The 26,580-nt window shown below is 43.2% G+C and overlaps 3 protein-coding genes across 6 annotated transcripts in view; 1 reads left to right on the top strand and 2 right to left on the bottom strand.

The window, feature by feature from the left end:
* The window catches only part of ndst1a (N-deacetylase/N-sulfotransferase (heparan glucosaminyl) 1a), a 53,508-nt gene extending 39,184 nt beyond the window's left edge, over positions 1–14,324 (bottom strand). Inside the window, exon 1 of one of the 2 annotated variants that reach the window (XM_042213200.1) lies at positions 13,979–14,324. The gene's annotated coding sequence lies outside the window, so the exon portion shown is untranslated. Of the gene's footprint in view, positions 1–11,118; positions 13,515–13,978 lie in introns of those variants that run through there. The other variant, XM_005921137.3, reaches the window with a different exon arrangement.
* Positions 13,607–19,356, top strand: rbm22 (RNA binding motif protein 22). Its single transcript, XM_005921136.3, has 11 exons — positions 13,607–13,731; positions 14,850–14,903; positions 15,010–15,039; positions 15,179–15,311; positions 15,410–15,510; positions 15,710–15,882; positions 16,018–16,218; positions 17,059–17,223; positions 17,598–17,686; positions 18,379–18,507; positions 18,661–19,356. Exons 1-11 carry the CDS (start codon positions 13,678–13,680, stop codon positions 18,813–18,815), a joined length of 1,284 nt encoding a protein of 427 aa, XP_005921198.1. The 5' UTR covers positions 13,607–13,677; the 3' UTR covers positions 18,816–19,356.
* Positions 19,357–19,476: 120 nt separating this feature from the next.
* On the bottom strand, positions 19,477–25,976 carry LOC102296145 (myozenin-2). Of its 3 annotated transcripts, none has more exons than XM_005921134.3 (6): positions 25,847–25,976; positions 23,998–24,091; positions 21,904–22,052; positions 21,505–21,658; positions 20,734–20,917; positions 19,477–19,962 (listed from the first exon to the last, which is right to left on the bottom strand). In XM_005921134.3, exons 2-6 carry the CDS (start codon positions 24,077–24,079, stop codon positions 19,779–19,781), a joined length of 753 nt encoding a protein of 250 aa, XP_005921196.1. In that variant the 5' UTR covers positions 24,080–24,091; positions 25,847–25,976; the 3' UTR covers positions 19,477–19,778. The 3 variants fall into 3 exon arrangements, with proteins under 3 accessions (XP_005921196.1, XP_005921197.1, XP_042069151.1); XM_005921135.2 differs by having other exon boundaries at positions 21,577–21,658; XM_042213217.1 differs by having other exon boundaries at positions 23,998–24,085.
* Positions 25,977–26,580: the final 604 nt, after the last annotated feature.

The following is a 26,580-nucleotide window of genomic DNA, read 5'->3' as shown; positions in this document are numbered from 1 at the left end:
GATGGGATTTCCGGCTCTTTTTAGAGAACTGGCTCTTTTGGCTCGGCTCACTAAAAAGAGCTGGCTCTTTCGGCTCCGAACCGGCTCTTCAGGTTGTTTTGTTGCTTTAATTAACTTATTATTAACAATAATATAAAATTATGCACAAAAGGAATTACTAATGTAAAAAAAAGTGGTTTTATATGTGGTGGCCCCTAGAGACAAAGCACGTACAAACTCCAAAACACATTCCTAGAGTTAACTGAACTTCCAAATCAGAGCTACCTAGATCACTTAAATTACACAATTGAAAGCATATGTGTATGGTTTGTGTATTTATACACAAGCACTCATATATATTCAAATAATTTAAAAAAAATGTTCATTTACCTGTTACTTCCACACACCAAATCCGGTCGTTGGTACTTCCTGGCTTGTGTAGCCACCAGGTAACAAAAGCTCAACACTGCCCATAGCATCCTGGAACACTTCTGTTGTGTTTTGTACGTGCTTCAGAGTTTGTACGTGCTTCTGGAGTATTTACGTGTTTTGGAGTTTTTACGTGTTTTGGAGTTTGTACGTGCTTCAGAGTTCGTATGTGATTTGAAGTTTGTATGTGCTTTGTCTGTAGGGGCCACCATAAATATACTTTTATTTATTCACTCCACATAAAATGTAATAAATAAATCATATAATACAAAAACCAACAAGTCACAGTTCAACTTTTAACTATATAAATGTTCCGCTTTTTCCTTTTAAACCAATTTAAAGTGAAACAACACAAAACACTGCAAACCACAACACAATTAAATATAAATTAAAATATGAAAACAAAAAGAACATGCATATTCTCTGTCATATGGGCCTGCATGAATAAACTTTCTGAATCCTTTATCATCCGCAACTGAAAATAGCTGTGGATGATTACTATACCTTTCTAATGTGATGTTGTCCCTGGTTCTCTTTCTCTCTCTCTCTCCCTCCCGCTCTGTTCCTGTGCTACTGCCAGTGTAACTACCGTCCCTCCCCCCTCTGCCCAGCGCAAAGCACAAGACTGGCGTGCGGAGTGAAGCGGAAAAAAGTGCGAGAGAGAGGGTGAGAGAAAGAAGAAGAAAAAACCCCATGGCTCGCGATAAGGAGCCGACTCGCGTCGTTTACGTCAAAGAGCCGGCTCTAAGAGCTATTTCGTTCGCGACCGACACATCACTAGCAGCCAACAAATTTGCAGCAATTGCGTGATGTTATCATGTCAATATGGAACATCTCTGAGGAAAGTTCCAGCACCTTGTTGAATCTGTGTCATGAAGAACTGAAGCAATTCTGAAAGAAAAAAAGGGGTCCCGACCTGGTAATAAAGGGGCCAGTGAGCATAAATAAGCAAAAATATCCGTGCACAATGTTTTTTATGAAACATTTGGACCTTCTGAAAAACTTTTTCCCTGCATGGAAAACAGTCAAGGACAAAAAGACTGAGGCATCCTCATGATCAGACATGCTTCCAACTGACATAAGAGTACACAGAACACATGTCGGGCTTTTTGAAAACATCTGTAGGCTCAGAGAAGTCTGTCAGGCAGGCAGGGTAAACAACATGGTTACTAGCATCTCACTCCCCCATGCTAGCCAGGCCTGTCAATCACATGAATCAAGCTAGTGGCTGCAATTCAAGTGGTTAAAGGAAGCCCGAGACACGGAAGACACGAGCTACACCGCACAAACAAAAACATGGCAATTTATTTAAAAAGGAAAACAGACACAGAAAGACAAATTTGAGTTTAAGGCTCAATGAAACAAAACACAACAAATGTGTAGCTAATTGAGATGTTCAGCTCAAAGAACTGCTGTGGTGACAACTTGAGCAGCAGGTTCAAAAATATGTAACAGAAGAAGAAAGAAAATGCGAAATCTGCCACTGAACAGGATGGGACAGAAAAGAGCAGAGAAGCGAAAACATGCAAAGGGAGGAAGACGAGCGCATCGGAACAGAGGAAATCTAACAAAAGACAACAGAACTCAGTCGGAACACAGCGAAGCCGAGCACAACACACCAGAACAGGCTGTAATTGTGTTGTGCGGGACTGACCCCAGCGCATCCCAGCAGGCACTGCATGATGAATGGGCCTGGCGATGACTACATCCCACTCCCCTCCTCCTCCTCCTTCTCACATGCTCTCTTCTCTCCCTCTCTTCTCTGTCGCCACTGTTAGCCCTTCTTCTGTCCCTCCCTTCCCCAAAACCACACTCTATTCAGCTGCTGCCATCCCACAAGATTAATTTGCATTCAGTGCACTTAGTCCTCGTATTGTGCTCTGACACAATGACATATTACAGTGCACAGCACACCTATTAAACATATAGTCTAGCTTGAGGGACGATGCTTTTTTTTTTTTGCTCGATGGTTATGATAAAGTACAAATGTGTGCAAGCAAGAACCGTGAGGGTAGAGCTTGATTGGTTACAAACACAGAGAGGCTCTGACACGCGAGTCCAGGCGGAATCATTACAGGAACAGTTAGATAACCTCGATTAATGATTTACTAGACCCAAACTAATAAACTGGGTCAGATTGTGTTAGCGGCGGTAGCGAGAGCAGAGAGACCTTCAGGTTAGGCCGCATGAGAGCGAACACCAGCAGTAAGAGCGAACTAAAAAAGGAAAATTAAAGAGAGAGAAAGAAAAAAAAGTGATAGAGGTGTTGGTGTTACTCCATCCTTGACCCTAAGGACAGAGACAGTAATGCATGGGAAATGGGCTTTTTCCTCTAGCTTTTTAAGCTGTTGTTTCTCTTTCTACTGTTCCATCCTAACAATGTCCTGGGAGAAAAAAAAATAGGGATACAAAATTTAATTTGCTACACTTTCTCTAGCCATCATCCACTGTGCCCGGGGGCAAAAGAAATGGATTCTGGAATTTATAAAGATGAGTGAAATAAAGAAATAAAACAGGGCACTCAGGAGAAGGCACCAGAGACAATGGCACAGAGGGTGGCAGGGAGAAACGAGAGCAGAGTTGGAGGAAAGCGGAGGGGCGGGCAAGAAACTGGGAGACTGTTATGTAGGCCAGACATGAACTCTATGGTTATCATAAACCAGCGCTGGGGCGCGGCCAACTAAAGACCAAGGGGTTACTCAAACAATCAGATGAGGGTGATGATAGCTGCCACTCCTGACGCTATCACGGCTAAACACGGAGGTGACTGAGGGGTTAACAAGTCATTACCTCACCCTGTTGCACTCCCAGGGGAGACACAGCATAGAGTTGTGGCAGCAGTTTATATGTGTGTGTGTGTTTTCCTCAAAGCCTGAACTGCACCTTTGGGCTAGCACTCAACAAAGGGAAGCTCAGCAAAGTGACGTCAGTACGGGGATGAAGCCAGCGTGCGGGAAGAAAATGGGAAACAAGGGTGTGGAAGATGGCGAATGGGGAGGTTTTGGACCGTATAGTGGAGTCACATTACTCCCCTGCAGCTCTGCTCTACCTGTCACATAAGCACTTTGAGGACTCGACACAAAAGCCTGAGCCTTCACAACTTCAAATGCCTGCTTTGCTGGGGCAGATCAGAGGCATTGGAGGGATAAAGGAAAGAATAAAGGTGAAAAAAAAGTGCCAGGCTTGCTCAATGTATATTCACAGGATCCCCGTCATGAATATCATTATCAGATTTGTGACTCTATTTCATCCACTACTCAGTCCTACAGTTTAGGGGGGGAAAAAGGGAAAGGGGGAGGTTCCATCTCGGCCCACTGAGAGCCAATGAGCTCGGTCAAGCTGCAGCAGAGAGTTGGAGGCCATTACTAAGAGAAAACAAACACAGACCTCTGGCCAGGCACATACAGCCCGGCCCAGACACCTGTGTCCCATTCACCAAACGTATCCGGGCACTTAACACTCCACAGAGGGGGTAGGGTTGTGTTTGTGTTTTCAGGCTCGCACACCCCACTAAAGTTCCTTCAGTTTGGTTTCTTTACTCAAACAAGCCTCCCAGCCTCTCTGCAAGGACCGAACGCTCGCTGCCGTACGCTTTCCGCTGAGAGCGGCCAGCCGTTACGCCGCCTGACTGTCACAACTGACCCCTCTCGAAGCTGCGCCCTTTGAATAAAAACTGGCCAAAAACCTGGCAAAACAAAGCTCATTCATCCTGCTGTCATTTGCAGTCTCCAGCCGTCCTTCTGTCTAGGTACCCCAGCTGTGTCTGGACCAACCTCCGCCAACACCTGTCCTGCACAGACAGGGACAGCTACACACACACAGACAGACGCATATCTCTCTGCCACCCAGGATGAATGAGAGACAGCAGGCTAGGCAGACGTGGCACCGCCTCGGATCAGTGGAGGGGTACGCGTGGAGCTGCCAGAAGCTAAACCTGGGGTCGGCACCGTCACAATTCTTTCCACCTCAGCAATTCAAAATGGAAAAGAGGCGTGTCATCAGCTGCGGTCACTTTGTAGCGCTGTTTTCTCAGTGTCTCGGTATGATTTTATGAACTGATATGGAGATGACCCATAACCCTGAGGATGACTCACAGTTTCCAAACAAAGATGAAGGGGGAGGAAGAAAGCGGGACCGAGCTGTTTAGATGTATTAGCGGCCGTTTGCATGCTAGAATGTTTTGTTTGCTCTGAAGTCAAATACACTCGCAGATGGGAGCCGACTGGACACCAGATGACTTGCTGTGATGTGGTAAAATCGTCTGCTTTGGGGCCAAGAGACGGGGGAGAGGGAAAGAGAAGAGAACAGGGGCACTGGGCACCAGATGCCCTACAAAAGTCAATGCAGTCCTGGTGGGATGCCACCACTCTGGCGCGGTCGACTCTCAAGCAACTGGACGGAGAACAGAAAAGAGCGTGCCACAGATCTGCCTGCTCTTATGTTGTATTGCCGTCCCAACGAACAACAACTATCATTACAGGCTAACAAAGGAAAACTAAAACCTCTACCTGACTTTGCGTAGGTGTTCACTGCCTGCTTTTTTTTTTTTCCCACAGTATCACGGCTCATCGTGACAGCGCTGTAAACATAAACTCGAGTTGGCAAACAGAGAACACGGGTTGCCTGACAGCGTGAGGTCAAAGCTGTGATCTTGTTTAGGCTCGAGGAAGAGCCGTCAAACAGCATGAACACAGGCCTGAGCACTGCAAAATACAGTACAGACACTGATTACACTGTCAGTTATCTGTAAATTGGTACGCTTAAGTACATCTAATGCAACCTGCTACACCTCCTTTTGTGAAGGTCACAATTTGTGCGCATGTTAGCAGCTGTAGTCCGTAGTGCTCCCGAATTTGGAAAGGTTATTCTAAATTTATTCTCACTTCATGATTAAGAAAAAAATGATGGAGCTTGTACTTGTGTGACACGTGTGGTCATTGCTTTTTGTGAAAGCTACTTCATTGAGTCTGTTTCACACTTGGTGGGTGGATTACTGGGACCCAAAACAATGCAGTGCAGAGACTGAAGTAGTTTCCATGGCCTGTAGTCAGACAAACATAAAAGGGAAGTACTTTATAATGACAGCATGAGACTACATTAGGGGTGGTGCAAGTAATCAACGCAATCAAAGCCCGGACAATGCATTCCAGTGGAGAACAAGCTGCAGCTTAAACTCACCCATGATCACTTATAGTGAGTACTAAGACAGAGACCCAACAACGTGACGCTCTACAAGCACTGCAAATTGAAAATGGCTTATCACAAGTACGACTGCTACGCGCAGGCACTTGAAGAAAAAGCATCCAAGAGTGCTTTGTCAAGACTGCAGCAAGCGCAAGACACAGTATTGTTTACTTTGTGTCCTCATCCAAGCACGGTACATTACGATTATAAACACGAGAAACCCTTCTGTTAGTAGCAGACGCGTTAAAATTGATTTCGAGAAAATGGCCTGAATGAACGACTGTTGGTAGAGGATGTAAATCATTTCTGTTATTTCCCTTGCCCACAGATTATTTTAACTGCACATTACTCCGACTAATGAAATTAATCTATGTCATAACAATTTGGTTATGACAACAATCATCCGAGTCAAAAAAAAATTTAAATATAAATCAAGGAGAGGGCTGCTGTAACGTAAAGTAATTCAATTAATCAATGTGTCACAGCAATACTTTGAATTTCAGGACCAGTACTTTTCTAATTAGGCGTGCTATTTATTAGGGCTAATATAATAGTATTATTATTAATGTGCTAACAGGGCAGGTAGTGAAATTAGGTGAAGATTAAATAACTGACATGCAGTATTCCGGTGGGGAAATACATATTAACCTTTGGAACAACTGTTATATTAATTGACTTATTAAAAAACAATCATTAGATTAATTTTAAAAAAGTGTAATTATTAAGTGGTGCCCCATATTATATTCACATGCATGAAAAGCAGTGGTCAAATGTATATTTGGTATATGGCACTGCTTAACAATTTACTAGTTATTAGTTATGCAATTTTGCAAATCTTGCAAAATTCCGCTTAAACCTTAAATTCTCCTACTGCCTGTTCCTCAGTGACATACATGCAAATAGATGAACTTTTCTATTTAGAGTAAGGGATGGATGCTATTTGCAACTAAACTGTATACAGACTGAGACATGCATGCGTGAGAGCGTGCACACATGCCAGTTCGACAGTAGGTGAGAGTATGTTTGTGGTATGCGTAGTGCAGTCACACACGGCCGGGGCCACGGCAACTGAATAAACACAACCACCCTCATCCCCGCATCCACCACCACGCCAACTACCGTTACCTATCTTCCCTCAAAGTTCATGTAAATGAGCTTTAAGCACCAAACCTATAGTTTAAAATATAATCATCATTGATTTCTAGTGTAATATGTAAGACGGGCTTAAAATTTAAAATACCTGGATGCGTTAAAAGCATTTCTTAAAGCAACACCAAGACAAATCACTGACAGATCTCTAACTCAGTTGGAAAAAAAAAGAGCAAACCAAACATCTAAATGGACAAAGGAGGGAAAAAAATCTAATCATATCCGATGACTGATAGCACTTATGATGAGGATGGGGGGGTTAAAATATCCGGCGGTGAAGTGGTGCGTTCCCATTACAGCATCTCTCCATCTCTGAAAATGGCTTCATTAACAGGCCTGTGCCGAGAGCTCCCTCGCCGAGCGTACGAACGCGCAGTACCCCGAGGGTCCACCGGAAAGGCTGAGGTGAAGTCCATTAACACCCGACAGCTTGTTTTTTGACCACTAAATAAAACAAGATACTTTTTCTCTGTCTGCAGTATAAATAGCCTTTAGCTTAGGGGCTGGAGAGCACGAAAACTCTCCACTCGAAGTAGAAAATTAAACCCATTGATTTAGTGCTGTTGATCTGGAGGAAAGTGAAGATGTAAAAACCCGTACGAAGAGCAAGGTCACGCAATATTCAGAAGCCCGTGGACCTGAGAAACAGCTTCTTATCAAAATTTATACAGAGAGTAGCCAAACGAGGCTCTTTTGTTATTCATTAGAAGCAATTTAACAGCCAATCTTTGTTCAGTGTAACTCCCGCTGTGGGCCTAATCAGAGCACAATTGAGTTTAATGTACTAAAGACAACTGATGTTTTTCCTACTACGTCATTCATTCATTGTATTTTTTTCTGGATGAGCATGTCAACTAAATGGCCTAAAGAGATGTAAATGTCTCTATCTTAGCAGTGGTAAGGGGAAATGGGTGTGATAAAAAAAAAACCCTGTTCCCTGCCATATCTCATGACCTGTCTTGCTTTTCTGGCATACATTCTGACCCCTCAGGCAACCAGAGCCGGCTACCTCGAAGCCCATGACATAGGTCTTAATTTCCCAGCACTTACACTCCAGTCATGTGTCATTTGATGAAACACAACACCCCAGTTACCATTATTTGTCTGGATACAGGATCCTCTGGAATGTATCGGATTCCTGCCTCAGGGGGTATGCACCTCGGAAACATGGTCCTACCTCCACCAGCGACTCTCTTCCACCCTCCTCCCCCAACCCCCTCCGCTTTCCATTCAGTAAAATTCCACTAGAGGCCTGCTTGATTCGCACTGCCTCATCGCCGATCAGCCTAGCACGCATCACAATAGAGGAACAGTTTATTGTATTGAGGGCAGTTTTCCTCCTTTGCGTCACGCTGCCAGCTAAAGAGTAAACACCACGCTGAACTCTACCTTTTGTGCAACCAAAGTTGAAGCCAGGTCACACTGCCATCTGTGCATGAAAGCAGGCCCGGAGCTCTTAATGAAATTCAAATAGAAAAAAAAAACTATTTTGTGCTCTGGTGCAACAAGGGTCACAACATATCTCCCCCTCCCCAGAGAGCAACAGTTATACCATGCGGTACTTGGGCTGGTAGTACGGAGTATCTCTGAGTCACTGGCCTGCGTAATTCAGTCTAGGGAATTATGACAGTGGAAAATCATTTCCCCGGGCCGAGGATAGGAGGCCATGGCTAATCGTTCAGTAATCTGATCTGCCTGCATACTGTAGCATTCAGCTAGCCTCGCCAGCCACTCGCACATGTGGACACCCCTACCGCCTGCCAACTGTCTGGATGGACGCTAGCGCCATTCAAAGACAACTCTCCAGGTTTTCCCGAGGATTACAGATGATATCGGATCATTTGCTAATACTCGGTTGTGCTGCGCTGTCTGAAATGTATTTACTTTTCTCCTGCTCTCCAATACGCCTCATGGTAGCCCAGCCTAAGCCCAAAAATGCCACCTCCACATTCCGGGACAGAAAAGACACTTAAACGCAATCTACTTTTTAGAGGCTACAGTGGCGCAATCTGCCTCTCGAACTCTGGCTTATTAATCCAAAAGCTTCATTTTAATGAGGGAACATCTGACTTTGTCTGTCAGACAGCAGGCTCTAGCTGGGTTTACGTCCAGTTGCAGATTCCAGTATCTTGTGGAGCTAGTGGTGTTGTAGTAATATGTGAATAAAAACCATAGGGAGCAGCTCTGTGGCACAAAGCAGTGCTTATAACCAGCAGAGAAGGTTGAGGGTTGTTGGGGGGGGGGAGTTGAGTTTGGAAAGATGCCTGGCTTCGGCCTCACACTAAAGAGAGGTCTGCCCCCCACACACAGAGTGGAGCTACAAGGAGCAGTGACATGGAAAAATACAAGCGCTGGCAAGTTGTTGGGCCCTGCAGCTCCCAACAATTACTGCACATAGCTTTAAATGTGATGATAGTTACTGCTTACAATTAAATTTACATCCACCTCTACAAGGAGATAAGCAACGACGAAGGGCTGGAGCCTCTGATCGACAGCCAATCTCCCTCTGTTCCCTGTTAAAACCTTAAAATCTACAATGACATACTGCCTGTGATCATGCCTCATTCTGATAAACGCTCAAGACGCGCCTCGGTGACGCGATCTGTCATACAGCATCATACCCGCGCTATTTTATCAACCTGCGTGTATGTGTGTGTGTGTGCGCGCGTGTAGGCATTGTAGCCCTGCTGCGCTGTTTCACAGGTATATCTAAGTGAAAAGATGTTGATATATGATCAAATGGATGCGGCAGCAGTGGCAGCCTTCATCAGCTGAAAGCGCTAGATCACAGCATGGTTGGCAGCCAGTGGGAGCAGTCAGATGGAGGGTTAGAACAACCAGACAAACAGTTGGCACGGATAAATAGAACACAACTTAGGATCCGGCTTTCCACAAAATTTTGACAAACAAATGACAGCAACCTCACTCCTTAAAAAAATATAATCTGAAAATGGAATAAGCCCCACTTTTTTTCCTCTCTCTCTCTCCACAGATGCAGGGTGGGACATTTGATAAACAACACATGGCTTGGGAATAGCAAAAAAGGAAAAGAAAAAAAAGTTAAGCAATGGTCAAATGAATCTCTTGATACATACAATCAGCAGGGCACTGCTTTTCACTTGCAAAAATTTGCTCTGCAGCTGAGGCAAAATGCAGGGAAAGTCCTTGTGACTTTGCCAAATACATTCTGAGCGTGAGTCACTGTTCTTTAGTAATCTCTTAGTCACTTGAGGTGCACACTTCCATGCTCCAACGCCCCAAGGCAACAGATTTCAGGCAGGTCTGGACTGCCTACCCCCCTTTTTTCTCTCTTTTCTTTTTTTTTTTAAGTGTTTATAGTTTTTAACGGATGCGGTGCTTGGTGGAGGCATGCATTTGCTCTATTTTACGCCAGACAAGAGCAACAAAGCAGGCTCACAGAGAGAAGACACAAATCGTATCTGAGCCTTCCTTCTGTGCATGGCTGGAGCCCTTTTACAACAACCACCAAGCCACATGTAAACATATCAGAACCGGGTGCCTTTCTCGTGCATTTGAAAATGTCCCACTTTCTCGGAATACAAAAAACCCCTCATCTGGTTAATAATTTGACCTAATCAGCTTCACATTATTAGTTGTAAACAGTTAGTAAATTAGAAAAATCAATAAACAAACACCAGCATTTAGATGACTCCTACAGGTATCTGATAAATCCCATAATAACAGCTTTTAACAAGCAAGTTTCAAGAAAAAAATATGATCACCTAAATCAAATGAAGTCATATTAAAGCACTAGTTACACTCCCGTGCTAATCTTTTGTCCACCTCTGCCACGCGCAGCAGACACTCGCATAAATCTGTTATTTTACGCACACTATCATTCGCCTTTTTAACCACAGCACTGTAACAGGTCTGCTGTTAACACTGCGGCCGGATAGCGCAAACTTATGGGAGGGCGATAATTTCCTAACACCGTGCACACTGAGCCACAAAGTTGTAGAAAGCAGTTCTGCTCGGTGCCGAACTGTGCCGTCTGGTCCCCTCGATAAAGGAATTCCCGTGAAAATCACGGAGCGGTTCTATCCTGAGCACAAACTTCCACCCGACGCGCTCCACGACAATAACGTTAGCCCCTCGATCACCGCTGCTACGTGGACGAGCGTGAAATCTGTGCCGAGGGGCCGCCACCATAATAACAACGCCGGGGCTTTATGTTCCCAGCTAGTGGGCAGAGAGAGAAAGAGAGGGAGATCAGGCCGGAAAAAAAAACTGGCCTCATCTCCGTCTGCGCCAGACAACTAGCCTGGCCTGGGGAGACCGAGCGACGAGGCTTTCGGTCGCCTACCAAATAGCAAAAACACCGCGACGCTCCGTGCGGTCGTGTCGATTTTCACTCACCTTGTCCGTATGTGACGACGCACGGATGTTGTGCACACGAGGCCGGCCGGGTTGAATGTGGTGATTTAAGCGCGCCGTGCTCACGTCGTCTCGGTTTGCTGTCGGCCGTGATGTGGAAGCGGGCAGAGCGGACTCGGCTGGGAGAAATCGGGAAATGTGAGAAAGACCCTCTCTCCTGCAGCTCTGTGCACAGGCAGTAGCCCATAACTGTCGTCAGGAGGCGCCAGCGCGGCGCATTTTTCCTCCTTCTGATATGCGCATGCATGCATGCAAGCTACAGAACTCCTCAAAGAAATCACTGTGCGATCTTGTTCCTGCAGGAGATTACTGCGGGAGCGTCCCTGATCGACAATGCGGAGATTATTTGTCTTCTTGTGCTTCCACGTTTGTCGAAAACTATTACAATTGCACTTAAAAGTTTTTGATATTTTTTTGGAAAATGGGTAGTTGAGGGAAAGGAATGCTATGTGCACAAGGAGCCAACATTTAGGTCATTTAACCGGTTTTGCATCAGTCTCTGTTTCCTTATAAGAATCACTTACAGTGTTGAGTCATAGTGGCTTTATCACTGCATTACTACAGTTATCCTTTCACACTACAGTATTTTCATTATCTTGTGAAGGATATGTCTAATGGAATACTTGTATTTGCAACCATATTCTTGGTGATGCTTAATAATACAAAACATTTCACAGCAAACATCAATATCTTTGAATCATCTGCAATAAAACTGGTGATGACGGTCCATAATAGCCTAAATAACAACCAACTGTCTGTCGTGTCATGTGCCAAACAGATTCACACAGTATCAAGGCGATGACTTCTTGAAGCAGCTCTGTAACACGAAGCATCTGAGATGCGGCAGCACACCTACACGTCCTCTGACCTTGTGACTCTTGCAGTTGGTGATTTTAATTACAGGCCGGTTAATCCGAGACAAAGCCGTCCTTCAAAACAACTGGCTCACATGATCAAGGAGAAAGGGTCAGAAAACTCATTAGGACAAAAGGGCTGTGCCCAAAAGGTTTGCTTTGTTGTGCTATAGGGCAAGAGACTGCCTGTTCACCCCATTTGAAGAAAAACAACAGGACAAGGCCAGTGGAAATTTCTGCTCCCCTATTATGTAAATATGATTACTCAAACCCTCAATCATTAACAAACGGAGCCACCTATCTGATAGAATTCAACCAGTTTATACTTGAAATCCTAAATCTAAGTAAGAGATCAAAAGAAAAAGGACAACATGGGGATTTTCCACTTGGAGGTGATCATAAAGAATCCCAGACGCTTCATCTTGACTTGCTAAAGGGCAGCTGCATGCTGCCAGTGCTCCAGACCTCCATCTAATCCCTGCCCTCTGACTCCGCAACCTCTCTGACCTTAAATAAACATTAGGGACTTAGTTGCCATCTGTAATCTTCAACATCCTTTGGCCCACTAATTGGAGTTTCACACCGCAAAGACACCCTGACCTGAATCAGAGCAGGTGGATAGACAAACTATGTGTGCGTGCGTGCGTGCGTGTGTGTGTGTGTCGAGGACACAATTGGCTTACACAAGCTCTCAAACATCAACCAAGCAGTCTGTCTGTCTCCTGTTTTCCCCTGTCTCCGGAAATAGCACTTTACAGCCTTTGTTTACAACAAATATCTCTGTATTAGCACCTCAGTTAAGCAAATAAAGCATTAAAGTCATTTTAAACCTCCCCACAGGCTGTAAGCGATATCATATTAGGTCACTGATTTTTTAAGACATACTCAAAAAAAACACCAGTTGCGTTTTCTGTTTTTGGGGTAAATTAATATTATACACCTTCACAATTAACAGTTCGTGTCATAGAGCCAAAGGGAAAAGCACACAACAAAAACACACTCAGGTTTACACCCAAGGTGCAGATGGACGAGTCGGGGTTAGTATTTCTACTATACACACGGTTATTCTCTGATATTTACGTTCCCATTTTATTTTATCGTAAACCTGATAGTTTCTTGAAATAGAGCGACATCCTTAGGTGAAACGTGGCTATCTGGCCCGCGGTGCATTGTGGGCTTTTGTAGTCTCGCAGACTACACAAGATTCCCACATCCCGCTAAACTAAACACATCCTCAAACTGACTCCTGATAGAACACATCCTAGACTTAAAAGTAAAAACAATAGTCAATTTAAAAATGTGTCGCCTTTCGCCCAGTGTAGAGCGAGGTCTGCAGGGTTGCCAGTTCTGCAGTTTTCCCGGAAATGGGCTACAGTTAAAATGCTGCAGGGTAAAAATTATTGGTTAAGTAGACACATTTCGAAGGAACTTACAGGTACATCTATAAATACAAATTCATTTTTGAAATGAAACAATGCATACATGAATAAGCAGTTATATACATGTTTACATATCCCAGCAAACTGGTTCTAGTTCACATGTCATCCACTTACAGGTACTCTCTGCCAGCCGCTGCCTGTACCGCTACCAGCGTTGGCTGATGTGGGCGCCAGTTTTGATTGGCTATTGGGGTGGTTTTTCACGCACAGACCTGGCAACCCGTTCCGGTTGATCCACAGTCTGCAAAATGGCGACTTCCCTAGGCTCCAACACTTACAACAGACAGAACTGGGAAGACGCGGTACGTTTTATTGGGGTTATATGTTGCCGAGTGGTTTCAATGATTTAAGCACATTATGTTACGTTTCATTTCACGAGTTAATATAATCGCGAAACACGCTAGCTTTTTATTAAAATAGTCAGTTTTCTTGATAGTTAGCCTTCCGCTAGCTAGCGGTAGCTAGTTGTAGAAGCGTGGCTGCTAGCTTCATTAGCTCACCTGTGTACATTATTGCTTTCGATATTTTACATTAGTTCATGGAACATACCTTTTTCCACTGGATCCAACGAGACCATATTATAGAGTGTAGTAAAAACGACAGTGACTGAGCTTACAGCTATCATTGCTAACGTAACCTAACCCTGCGCTGTGTGATAGTTAACTGGCTGCACCTATAAAGGCCAGCACTAGCAGGCTAACAATGCTAAAACGATGGTAGGCGGGTGAAAATTTGCTTATATAAATGAATATGAGGAAACGAAAAAAGCCACATCATCCTGGGTGGAACCGCTCTAAGTGACACTGAAAAAACTAACCTTCTTGTTAGGCAGGTTTGACAGCGGCGAAAATATTAGAGAAAATTTAGTCTAAAAATAAATTCTTTACACTACTGGGTAAATTCAACAGCGACTGATTGTTATATAAGGTCACAAACAGACCAGTCCTTAGTTGGAAACAAAAAACGTGTTTGTGACCTACCTAAACATTACTTACCCTATAAGGCAACAAATCAGTTTCCCTTATTGAGCTATGACACCACAGGACATTTATCCAATGTTGGTTTTGTTAAGATGCTAGACTATAAACTTTGCAACCCTAGATTATGTAGATGTCGCTTCAGCCATAAGATCTGCCTATATTTAGATGTTTGGCTGATGCTGTCTGTGAGACGGATTAGGGCAAGGCCGTTTTCAGCACCCAGCACTTGGACTGAAACAGCATCCTTTAACAGATGGCAAAATAGGTCCCATAGCACGTCTTGTATTCAGTCTTACCTGTACGTGTGCCAAGGTGCTCACAGCAGAAGGTGAAGCAGAGATGGGGAGCCAAGTCGGTCTGTTGAATAACTTAATTCAAGGGATTGTTGGATAAACCGAAGATTACAGTGCTTGATTTTCACGGTTCTTCTTTCTCCTCAGGATTTTCCAATTTTGTGTCAGACATGTTTAGGAGAAAATCCTTACATTCGTATGGTGAGTGAGCATCCCTGTGCTTTCATAGCAAATTCAAAACTATTTGCTTGTAGTGTTAATACCAGCAAATGTGCAAGTCCAAATATGGTCATGCTTTGTTTTACAGACCAAGGAAAAATATGGGAAAGAATGCAAGGTATGTTTTTTTGTTTTTGTTTGGGGGGGGGTGCCTTAACTGTTTAAATTGTACATATTTAGCCCACATTGTACAGGCCTTTTTGATGCATGACAATAAAGGGCTATTCTATTCTAATACGTCGCTCTCCGCCTATCAGATCTGTGCTCGGCCCTTTACAGTGTTCCGATGGTGTCCAGGAACACGGATGCGTTTCAAAAAGACAGAAGTCTGTCAGACCTGCAGTAAAATGAAAAATGTTTGTCAGACATGTCTGCTGGACCTGGAGTATGGTGAGTCTCCTCTGGGTTTTGTCGCTGTGCAGATTTCATGAGCCCCTCATTTATATAGTTCTGAGCGTAACCCTCCTGTCATATCTTGTGTTTGACAGGTTTGCCTATCCAAGTCCGAGACACTGGACTCTCCGTTAAAGATGAGGTTCCTCGGTCAGATGTGAATAAAGAGTACTACACACAGAACATGGAGAGAGAGGTAAGCTCCTTTCTCATGACTGCAGTATGATTTTTTTTTGTTTGTTTGTTTTGGGTTTGTTTATTTTTTAAGTTGTTATGCTTGCACAGTGATAACAGTCTTTACTGGTCCAATGTCTGATCCAGTGTTTTTTTTTTTTCAAGCAAACATAAGAGAGATTTTCCATCCATCATGCCTCTCTGGACTTCTTTGTTTACAGATAGCCAATTCCGATGGCACTCGGCCAGTGGGCCAGCTTGGTAAGGCTCCAAGTTCTAGTGATATGTTGCTGAAGTTGGCTCGGACCACACCATATTACAAGAGGAACCGGCCACACATCTGCTCCTTCTGGGTCAAGGGAGAGTGTAAGAGAGGGGAGGAATGTCCCTACAGGTGAGTGCCATGATGCTAGTCTCCATGGAGCTGATTCTTTCTTTTGATATCAGCTCACATATATTAAGACATCGCTATGGGTTAGTTGAAGTTTCATATCATATTTATTGTTTTTCTGTTGCCCTCTTTACACAGGCATGAGAAGCCCACAGATCCTGATGACCCTCTAGCAGACCAAAACATAAAGGATCGTTACTATGGCATCAATGACCCAGTGGCTGACAAATTACTAAAGCGGGCTTCAACTATGCCCCGACTGGACCCACCAGAGGACAAATCCATCACCACTCTCTACATTGGGGGGTTGGGAGACACTGTTACAGATGGAGACCTCAAGTAAGCATTTCTGTTTCATAATGACCTCTTTTACAGCTTGCTGTGATAATTTATTGTTATGCCTCGATGCTCGGGACAGCTGTGGCTGGAGGCATTGTGTTTTTGGCTGTCTGTTCATCCATCTGTTCCATTCCTATCTTATCTCTCTCATCACTATTTAAATCAGGCACAAACAAAGATGAGCTGGTTAGAATAATACAAAATACAAATGTCTAATTATACTAAAATGATCATAGCGTATGTATCTTTGCATGCTCCTTATCGCCTCCAACACAAGTGCACTAATCTTGATGAAACTTTGTATAAACATTGCCTAGGGCCCTGTGAGTGCCGACATTTATATGGCCTATAGGAATATTTTATAGAAATCCCACAGTCGTTTATTGTTGTACATTTGACAGTTTAATTGAGCGGTGCAGTGTCAGAATAGAATGTTGCCACAATATAATGTATCATAGCATTACACTGTAATGATCGTAGCATATGTATATTTGTTCCTTCTCCGCGATGCATAGCAAGGGCGTTTGGCAGTAATACAAAATGCTGATGGGATGTTCTACGAGAGCAATTTGCTGACTTTTACTCAAAGAAATAAGTCAGGAAAAGAAGAAGAGATTGTGGTCATATGTCACGTTTGGTCAGATTCTAAATTGGTAACACTTATCATTCGTGTCTGCTTAATAAACTCTTCTAAAGCTTCCGCTACATGTATTATTAGGCTAGACAGCTGTTGTTGCCGGCTAGAGGGTTACAGCAACAAGCGGATATTGTTATTTCTACTTACTTTGTAAATTTTGCTGTGTTGCAGTATTTTTATTTCACTATTTTGTGTCATTGCAGGAGTCACTTCTACCAGTTTGGTGAAATCCGAACCATTACCATAGTCCAAAGGCAGCAGTGCGCTTTCATCCAGTTTGCCACGCGGCAGTCAGCTGAAACGGCTGCTGAAAAGTCCTTCAACAAACTCATTATTAACGGACGAAGACTCACTGTCAAGTGGGGAAGGTAAGAATCCGATCAAAAGTTAAACATTGTCCAGCTTTGTGAATATTAAGAGCAACACCAGAAGGCACTGAATCCATTAAAGGGGGCTCATAACAATGTAAATTACAAAACATCATTTTGCAATCTGATTTATAAGCTTAACTCCCATAAACCCCCACCAAGGAGAGCCATTTAGGTAAAGATGTCAATTTTAAAAGTGATAATTTGCCATGTTTAAAGGTAATGCCCTGACATAATGCTTGACTCAAAGTGGAAATGTAGAAAGAGTTTAATCAAATTATGTCAGGCAGGAGACTTAAAATTGTTTTGGTCCTGGATGGTGAATGTTGCAGTGTCATTAGTCATTGTTTGACTTGTGCTGTGTGCCCATTTAGGTCCCAGGCAGCAAGAGGAAAGGAGGGAATCAAAGATGGTGTCAGTGAGATGGGTACCAGACTTGATCCTGTGCCTGGACTGCCTGGAGGTGAGTCTGGAAGAGTGTGAGGATGTGTGTGTGTGCATGAAGAACATTTAGAGTTGTTCTTGTGGCGCTGAGCATTTGTGGTAGGTGTGTATGGGCAGGATTTCAGCTGTGCTTGATTTAGGGTTGAAAATGTTCCTTATTTATCTTATACTGAGCTATTCAGTTCATCATCTGTCCCACACCAGTCATTTTAGCTTTTCTCCCTTAAACCTTCAGTTCTGTACTGACACTGGTGGGGAATAGAGTCACTGCAGAGGGGAAAAAAAGCTGAGTGAATGTGACTTTTGGAGTAAAGCAAAGAGTCTGCCATTCCTTTTTTCAGTGTTTCAAGGTAGTTGCACTTTAGAGCACAAATAAGATTGTGTGCAGCTCCACACAACCTTGGAGGAAGTTGCCACATTTGCAGATTTCATGTGAATCCAAGTGGAACGGACACTTCATCTGCTGTGACTGCGTATGTACTGCAGCTCAGGTTCAGCTGTCAGACACAGCGAGCAGAGGAGAAAGCGAGCTGTTGCATGCTGTTTGATGTCTGCATCTAATTCTTATTTGTTGTTTTACAAACTCTCAATTAATATGAAATCTGTGCATGTAGAATTGGGCTAATTTGGCAAAATCGGACATAAAAACATCTTGCTGGCCTGTTGCCATTTCCTGTTTAGTTTCTAAAACTTTGCTCTTCTTTGCACTAGCTCTGCCCCCACCGCCAGCTCTAGATGAAGAGCCTCCTGCTAACTACTTCAACCTTGACCCCAGCTCCTCTCCTGCTGTCATGAACATTGCATTACCCCCACCTCCAGGCATCAATCCACCTCCTCCAGGTAAAATTATGACTTATTAATGTGTATTTTATAGTATAGTTTATGAATTTTTTTTTTTTTAAAAAGGCATCAGTCTTGGTTTAGTCACTTACATAGGTGTACACAGTTTGTAATTGTAGATACTTAGCATGCTTATTTCCTTTGCTCCCTTAGGCTTTGGCCCTCCAATGTTTCACCACATGGGTCCCATGGCCCCGCCTATGCCCCCTCCAATGAGCATGAGACCTCCAGGTCAAATCCACTACCCCTCTCAGGATCCTCAGCGCATGGGTGCCCATGCTGCACATGGAGCACGTCATGGCGATTAGCAGTCAGAAGGAAGTCGTGCTGTTATTAGATGTCGCTCTTCTCCTTGTATTCAACCTGGTCAGGACACATTGCAAACTGGCGGTGAACCCAAAGGCAACGTCTGGGAGCAGGACATCGCATAGAAAACAGTTGGGTTTTTTTGTTATGTTTTTTTTAAATACTCCACCTGCAGAGCAGTGAATGATGTGAAGAAACACCATCTGTGTCTGGAGAGACGACAACCAGGATCTTGCAAGTTGTCAAAAAGTAGCCAAAACGGCATCTGAACACCGGAGCCTAACGTTTTAAAAGACTTTAAAAACAAGAGCGCTGACCACACGGGTTTCAAAGCCTCCTGTGGTAGGAACCATTGTGTGTATATATAAAATGTTTTTCCTTAGGTTAAACTTGTATTTGTCACATTGTGTGTAGTATAACGTGCAGTTAGATTCTGTTAATTTCAGTTGACTTTTTTATTTGACATCATCTGACTTACTTTATTGTAAGGCTTTCTTTGAATATTGTTTTCATTTGTCATTAAAACGGCTAACTTTTTCCATCCATCGTCTCTGTGTGCATTATTCATCATTACTTGTATAACGGCGTCTGGCAGCTTCTGATTAATAGAGAAGATGTAAAGCTGCAGAGTGAAGGGAAAGGAGAGGGCAGGCAGACATTGAGACATTGATGGGATCAGATACTGCTCGAGGTGACAAACAGGAACAATAGGTAGGACTGATCAGCCTGTGGCAGCATTGTCCTGGACTTGACTGAGTGTGTAATGAACTTGGGAGTTCGCCTCAGCTCATCAATCCACTCAGCAGTAGAAAACCACTTTGTATATCATGCAGGAGTACTTTTTTTCTTCTTCTTCTCCCCTGCGGTGCTTTAGGATTAACAGAGGGTTCGTCTTTGTAGGAGGAGAAGAGCGATCATAGGCCAGAGTTTCAGTCTTTAGCTTCTTTTAGTCTGTCAGCTTCTCTTCATAGTTCATTAGATTCAGGGCAGTAATCGGGTCCCCATCCCCTGGGTGCTCTGTTGAAGTTGGGGCGACGGCACATGCGGTCCAGAGCAATGCCAGGAAGTTGCTGGGATTCTACAGCCTCAAAGCTGATCACCGGGATCACCCGTTTGCTTGCCACAGCGCCCCCAAATGGCATTGGAGATCTGAGAAACAAAGAAGAGTCTTTAGTGGTTAAGTAAACACTTTATGGTGGAACATTACCTAGAAGTGTTAGCTTACACTCCTTCCCTTAAAGCGGGTGTCTTTCACATGATACCTAATATGAATTTGGAAGTCCCTGCTCTAAACAGAAGGCTCTTTTAACGGTTAAAAAAAAACAAAACCCTAACAGGCATTGGGGGTGAACTTGACCTCCTTTACTAACACTGCTGCTCTCACTGTTAGAGTTCAGATTTAATTAAGGCTTCATAATAACTGTAAGTGTGTAAAAAGATCCTTCCACATTGGCTTCAGTTTCAACCTGGCTGTCAGAATTTATTTATCTGACAGCTTCAAGTGAGTAAAGCCAGTTGGTCTTTCATATATTCTCCGTTTATCCGTCTGCCCAAGCGTAACCTTTGTCCTGCCCTCGCTCGTGTGATGCAATTCCTTGTGTGCCATGAGAGACGTGCTTCTCTTTCGTGTGCTGGTTTGTCCTGTGGGGCCATTTAAAAGCTTGCAACCCCTCAGTAGATCGTTTTTCAAGAGCCAGTGTTCAAAATAGCCATCACAGATACGTCACTCCTAAGGAAGTGCAAGCCAGACACTGGATTAATTTTCAAACCATGGAAACATGGAGCGGAGCCGACGGGAAGATATGATAGTGATGGATAAGGTGGTGAGGTCATCTGTGGGACTATTTGTAGAACTGTGGGCTTCTAACAGACTAAGATTTACCACTTTTTGATTTATTTGGGGTGAAAGGGCAGATTTACCTGTTGAAGCACCTGTAGTTGGAAGCCTGTAGTCTTTGTGGGGGCTGGGGCAGCTGAGTATTGAGGGTGTTCAGGAGCTCCTCATTGTCTCCCAAAGCTTCCATCCATGGTGAGCAGTAGGATTTGGGGATTACCGTCGTGTTGAACTTCTCACGAGGAATTTCCTTCAGAGGGCCGGAATACCCTGACATGAGCAAAAATGTAGTATCAGCGGCTAAAAATAGCACACCGCTTTGGGCAAAGAGAAAAGTTTGACTTCAGTTGTGAGTGTGTGCTAAATTCTATGTAAATGAGCTCAACTAAAAAAAACTCAAAACCCACTAGATAAAAATCATAAAAGCTCTCCTTATTAAAGCAGACACAGATCTAATATGAATATGTTTGATATCACCCCTGTCAATAGGAAATAGGAACTACAGTAATTAGATCTCAGTGTGAATCCCTGATAATAAACAGTGCTTATCTCACTGTCAGTCAGAGTGTAAGCGGTGCCTTCTGTTGGGGCAAATACACAACAGCACTCGGCAAAGATGCTCACACTTAATTGCTTTCTACAAACTGCCAACTCTCCTGGCACCAATAACCATCAAACAAATCCATGTGCCCGATGCATTTCCAAAACAAAGGTGAGCACTTGCAAACCAGAGTGTGCTACAATGACCATGCATTGCTCAAGCATTTCCTCTATCCAGGCACTGGCATTGCAACGAGCAAGTCTCATGGCTTGTGCTTTTGGCAGTCCTTGGCAATCCTTTCATTGTCGTGTATTACCTGGAGCCAGGACATCAGGACTGCCCTTCTTTGCTACAGTCTTCTGAAGGTTCATGACCAGGCTATGCTTACCAGGGATGGAGAAAGCCTGGTTCTCTTTTCCTGCCTGCACCTCTTGGATGACTTGCTGGGTAGGAATGGGCTCCCCATAAACCTAGGAAAGATACTGGGTTAATTTACTTATTACTTTCCTAACAAGTTTCCTTGTTGTGATGCTGATATGGCAGTAATTCTTCATGATGTGAGGTAAAGTGACCTCTTGCTGTACTACAAATTGCACAAGGGCCAAGAAAATGCTTTTTTGCTATTAATCGTAACTGTTCGATCCATGTAGCACACTAAGCTGTTACAAGAGAGTATACACATGAGAAACAGTTTCCTAATCTCTCACTTTCTTACATTACTGGTGTTGGCAGCACTCTCTACTGTGAATCTCTCAGCCCTCTTCTGTCTCTCCTGAAACATGCGAGAACCCCGATTAGAGAGAAGGTTGAGCTCCTCCATCATCACGTCTTTTGGAACGCTGATCTTCTTCCCCAGGTTCAAACCTTGTGCAAAACAGGATACACAAAGAGATACTCATGTTTTAAAAACTGATTACACGTGGCATTTTTTAAGTTACAGCTCATACTACAGAAAATAATTTGCTTCAAGATTTTGTGCAGTGAGGCAGCGTGGATTTGACCCTCCATAAATACTTTTAGCTGTTGGTGCTAATTAATGATGGCAGCAACTTGCAGACGTTTGGAAGGAGAAGGGCAGTAACAACAGGCTATTAAGGACCTTTGGCAAATCATAAAGTTCCCTCTGGTCCTCTTATTTCTGTCAACATTAAACAGCTGAGAGGGACTTATATATAAAAGTAAAAGCATGGGAAGCCTCACTTAGTTGGTATCCTCAGAGCTTTTGCTCAGGGTCTCTTCTTGTGTGATATCCCGGCACTGTGGAGGGTCTCAAATAGCCTCAAGGTGATGTCAAGAGGTGTGTAATGTCTGTTGTGGTCCAAGGTTGCATGGGTAACCGGCATATAAATAGGCTCTTTGGATGAAAGACTTGTGTAAGAGCGGCTCTCTTACTTGCACATGATAAGTGTTCGGGGAGGTTTGGGCATGTGCCATCCTGGAGGAGCTGTCTTTGATCAGCTTGTGTAAAATTCAGTGGTGGGAGTCACATTTTGCTGAGTTTAGGAGACTTAGTTTCAAAGTGTAGCTGGCGGCCAAAACTGGAAAACAAACAGTGCAAATGGGATGGTCCCCACTGGAATGTGCAGAGAATTTCAACAGCACTTTGGCCTTCCGGGAATTTCAGTATACTACAGTTCATTTCTCTCCAGGCAGTGGGCCAGCATGTGCTGATGTTTGGCTCAGTTCAATCTGTTGGTCCCAGATATGCTATATGTCACACGGGACATGGGCTCATATCATCACACATTATTTTATGGAATATGAGGAACTGTGATCCTGCATGAGGAAGTTAAGAGTAGAAGGTATGTGAGGGTGATACAAGACCTGCATGAGAACAGTGAGAGATTGGTGAAGTGTGTGGTAGGAGTGACAGAAGGGTTCAAGGTGGGAGTGGGATTACTTTCAGCCCCTTCCTTTTTGCAATGATTGATGGAAAAAAAATGGCGCTGGCAAAGGTCGGCAGCCTTAACCCAATTTCCTTCGGGGTCAACCTTCAGGATCAATAGAGTTTTATTGAATTGAATTGAATGGACGGGCTGACAAATGAGATCGGACACAAGTTTTTGTGGACTATGATGTTTGCAGAAGATATCTGTAGTGAGAATAGCAAACAGATGGGAGAGAGCCTGGAGATGCGGAGGTATGCTCTGGAGAGAAGAGGAATGAAAGTCAGTAGAAGCAAGACAGAAATCATGAGTGTGAATGAGAGGGACAGAGGTGGAAAGGTGAAGATGCAAGGAGTGTATGCAGTAAAGGTGGATGAGTTTAAATATCTGGGGTGATCCAAAGCAATGGACAGTGCACAAGAGAGGTGAAGAAAGAGAGTGCAGACAGGGTGGAGTGGGTGGAGATGAGTGTTAGGGGTGGATTTGTGACAGAAGGGAAAGGGAAGGTTTTTAAGATGGTAGTGAGACCTGCTATGAGGTATGGTTTGGAGATGGTGTCTCTGACAAAAAGACAGAAGGTGGTGCTGAAGATGTTAAGACTTTCATTGGGAGTGACCAGGATGTACAAGATTCGAATGAGTCGTATAGAAGAGGGATAGTGGAGAAATGATGCTGAATATAGAGGCACGAGAAAAAAAAACACAGAGAAGATGGATGTAGTGAAGGAGGACATGCAGAGAGCCTCTGTGAGAGATAATGGGATAAAGGTAGATGATCTAAAGGGACCAACTAAAAGAAGAAGTAGACCAACGTGCATAAAAGCATTGAAACTAATATGCAAATGTTTTGTACACATATGTCAATCTATTTCCTGATGCCCTGACATATGCAGTAATAAAACAAAGCATCTAAAATACACTTACCTCCCCTGACTTCCTTAGACAGACCCTTAGTCTGCAACAACCTCTGCTTAGTCATGTGATTCACGTCTGACTGCATCATCATTCACAGCTTCCTCTAAGGAACACATACATTTTCATCATCAGTATAAGGGCTAATGTGTAATTTCTCCCATATAACATAAACACAGAATCTTTCTAATCTTTCTTTCTTTCTGATTTAGTGACATTTTATAATTAGATATTTTTATATCACTGATGTTGATAAAACTTAGCTATGCCACCCCTCACCCATATGCCACAAATCCTTAGTAATGTAACCCAGTACTTAAAGAAAAATGTTTGGATTCTGTGTAAAATGTAAGAAATACAGATTGCAAAAAATTACAAAAGATCGAAAACCAATTTCTTAAACGAGAAACTTAAGATTAATCCATACAGAATATGTTAAGTAGAGAATTATCTTTTGGTCAGATGGATTATAAACAACTTCTTGCACAAATTCTCTGCATCCTGTGGACTAAAAAAGAAAGGGACCATCCAGCTTAGAGCTGGAAAGCACCTACCTGCAATTTGCAGAGACTATCCATATTATGCAAATCTGGAGAGGCATTATTGATGCTGAACGTTATACACAGGCATCGGAACATACAGTTGGGTTCATAAATATTTGGACAATCACACAACGCTTGTAGCTGTGTCTCTGTACACCAAAATAGATTTGAAATCACACAGTCAAGATGTGATTGAAGTGCAACTTTAATTCAAGGGGTTCTATAAAAGTATGGCATTAACTTTCAAGGAATCGCAGCCAATTTTATAAACAGTCCTCAAAAATAATTGGGCAAAGTAACATACATACAAATATAAGGATTGTCTATTTTAAGAAAATACCAATTGTACTGATTTGGCTACTTCAGATCTTTAATATTTAATTTGCCACAGAATAACAACAGAGATAGGCCTCACCTGGTCAAGAACCTGCTTGTAAATCAAAATCCAATTACTTATGATCCTCTGAAAATGCGGGACTGTGTTTAAAAACGCCTGTGATTCCCAAAGAGTTCATGTATTTTTTTAAACCCCTCAAATTAAAGCCTAAAGGCTACACTATAGTCACATGACTGTCTGATCATAAATCCACTGTGGTGGTGCACAGAGGCAAAATTATGAAAAGAGAAGGTCTTAATTATTTTACTAAAACTAAACCATATTCATAAGATCATGACTGTAAAGTTAAAGACTCTGGGCTCTAAACTTGGGTGCCTGCAGTCCGGGCCTGTCAGTCACTGAGAGCGTTTGGTGCACCATGAAACCCAAATTATGACAAGGGAGACCGCAAACCGTTAAGTAGCTGAAATCGTATATCAAGTGAGTACAAAAAAATAATAAACTTGGTCAATAAAGTCCTCAAACCCTTACAGGCTGTCTGTCGCCTGTAGAAAAGTAAAAAAAAAAAACCCAGCCAACCAAAAAAACAAAAAACTGTATAAAAACAGTATAAAAAACAGTTTTTGTCAAAACAAAGTTAAAAATGAATAAAATCATGTCAGTGTTTACATTTAATCTGCACTCATTTCACACACATATAGTCAATGATGATTTGCACTGCATCACCATACTCTTTTTTTAAAAAGGTGGCCCAACTTTCTTTGAAAAAAATGTATATTCTGCAGATTTTTTTTGGTACACACGTACTCCGGTCATGGGTCTAAACAAAACGGGCAGATTACTTCTTTACAATGAAAATAAAAATAGTCACTTAGCTGTTCAGTCATGCTTCTGATAAACAGTCATTTATGAATCCTGTGTCTTATGTCACTCCTTATTTGGATGATACAAAGGTTTGCACTCCCCTTATATTAGTCCTTACCTGCTTCTCTTGCTTCTGCTGCCTGCCTGTTTGCCGGGTGTTGGAGCTGGTTGGGGTGTTTGTGTGGTTTGTTCTTTTACTGTTGCTGGGATGCTTCCACGCTCCACTCTGACACTCCTCAGCACAGAGGGAGCAGTCTGTATAAAACTCATCCCAAGATGCCTCCAGTGCTTACCTCACTGAGTTTATTTTAGCAGAGGGGTAAGAGGGCGAGGATGGATCGAGGGAGTATTTGAGGAGGAGGGGTGGCACTAGCGATTTAGGGAAAGGGACGAGCACAAAGATTTACATCCTGACCTCAAGCTTCTGTGATGATAAAAATCGGATCCCTTCAGCGTGTGTGTTTGATGACAGCAGCTGTCCAGACACTTGCGCACTGAGGCCAAGCACCCAGCCTCCCCCGTTGCAAACTTGGACACTAGAACGCGGTTTTGGAGAAAGAGCTTCAGGACTGATCTGAGGTTGTGACTCTGAATCTAGTTTGGTTGTTCTTTGAGTTTCTAGAGGTGGGAGACCTTTAGCTGAGTTATCGGCTGTGTAAATGATCACAGTAAGCAACCATGCAATACTTTTACTATCTGGATTTAATTTATTTGTTGGTTTACCAACTGCAGAGAAACTCCAATAGTGACTTCTGCATAAATACTTTTTGCCTTGCACAATGCGTAATGACCTTTAACTTTATTTTTGGATGCCCTTTTTGAACTAAAGTTAATTTTATCATGCAGTTTTTC

Source organism: Haplochromis burtoni, unplaced genomic scaffold (assembly GCF_018398535.1).
Source record: "Haplochromis burtoni strain Fernald_Lab_line unplaced genomic scaffold, NCSU_Asbu1 Contig_10, whole genome shotgun sequence".
NCBI classification, from domain to species: Eukaryota; Metazoa; Chordata; class Actinopteri; order Cichliformes; family Cichlidae; genus Haplochromis; species Haplochromis burtoni.
This window is presented reverse-complemented; position numbering and strand designations above follow the sequence as displayed.

Bases quoted from the DNA above. Each gene is read 5' to 3' on its own strand.
- rbm22 (XM_005921136.3), top strand. From the start codon at position 13,678: ATGGCGACTTCCCTAGGCTCCAACACTTACAACAGACAGAACTGGGAA. The intron at 15,883-16,017 runs GTGAGTGCCATG...CTCTTTACACAG, and splicing joins GGGGAGGAATGTCCCTACAG to GCATGAGAAGCCCACAGATC. The intron at 17,224-17,597 runs GTAAGAATCCGA...GTGCCCATTTAG, and splicing joins CTCACTGTCAAGTGGGGAAG to GTCCCAGGCAGCAAGAGGAA.
- LOC102296145 (XM_005921134.3), bottom strand. From the start codon at position 24,079: ATGATGATGCAGTCAGACGTGAATCACATGACTAAGCAGAGGTTGTTG. The intron at 21,659-21,903 runs GTAAGAAAGTGA...TATCTTTCCTAG, and splicing joins GTGCTGCCAACACCAGTAAT to GTTTATGGGGAGCCCATTCC. The intron at 20,918-21,504 runs GTAATACACGAC...TGCTCATGTCAG, and splicing joins TCCTGATGTCCTGGCTCCAG to GGTATTCCGGCCCTCTGAAG.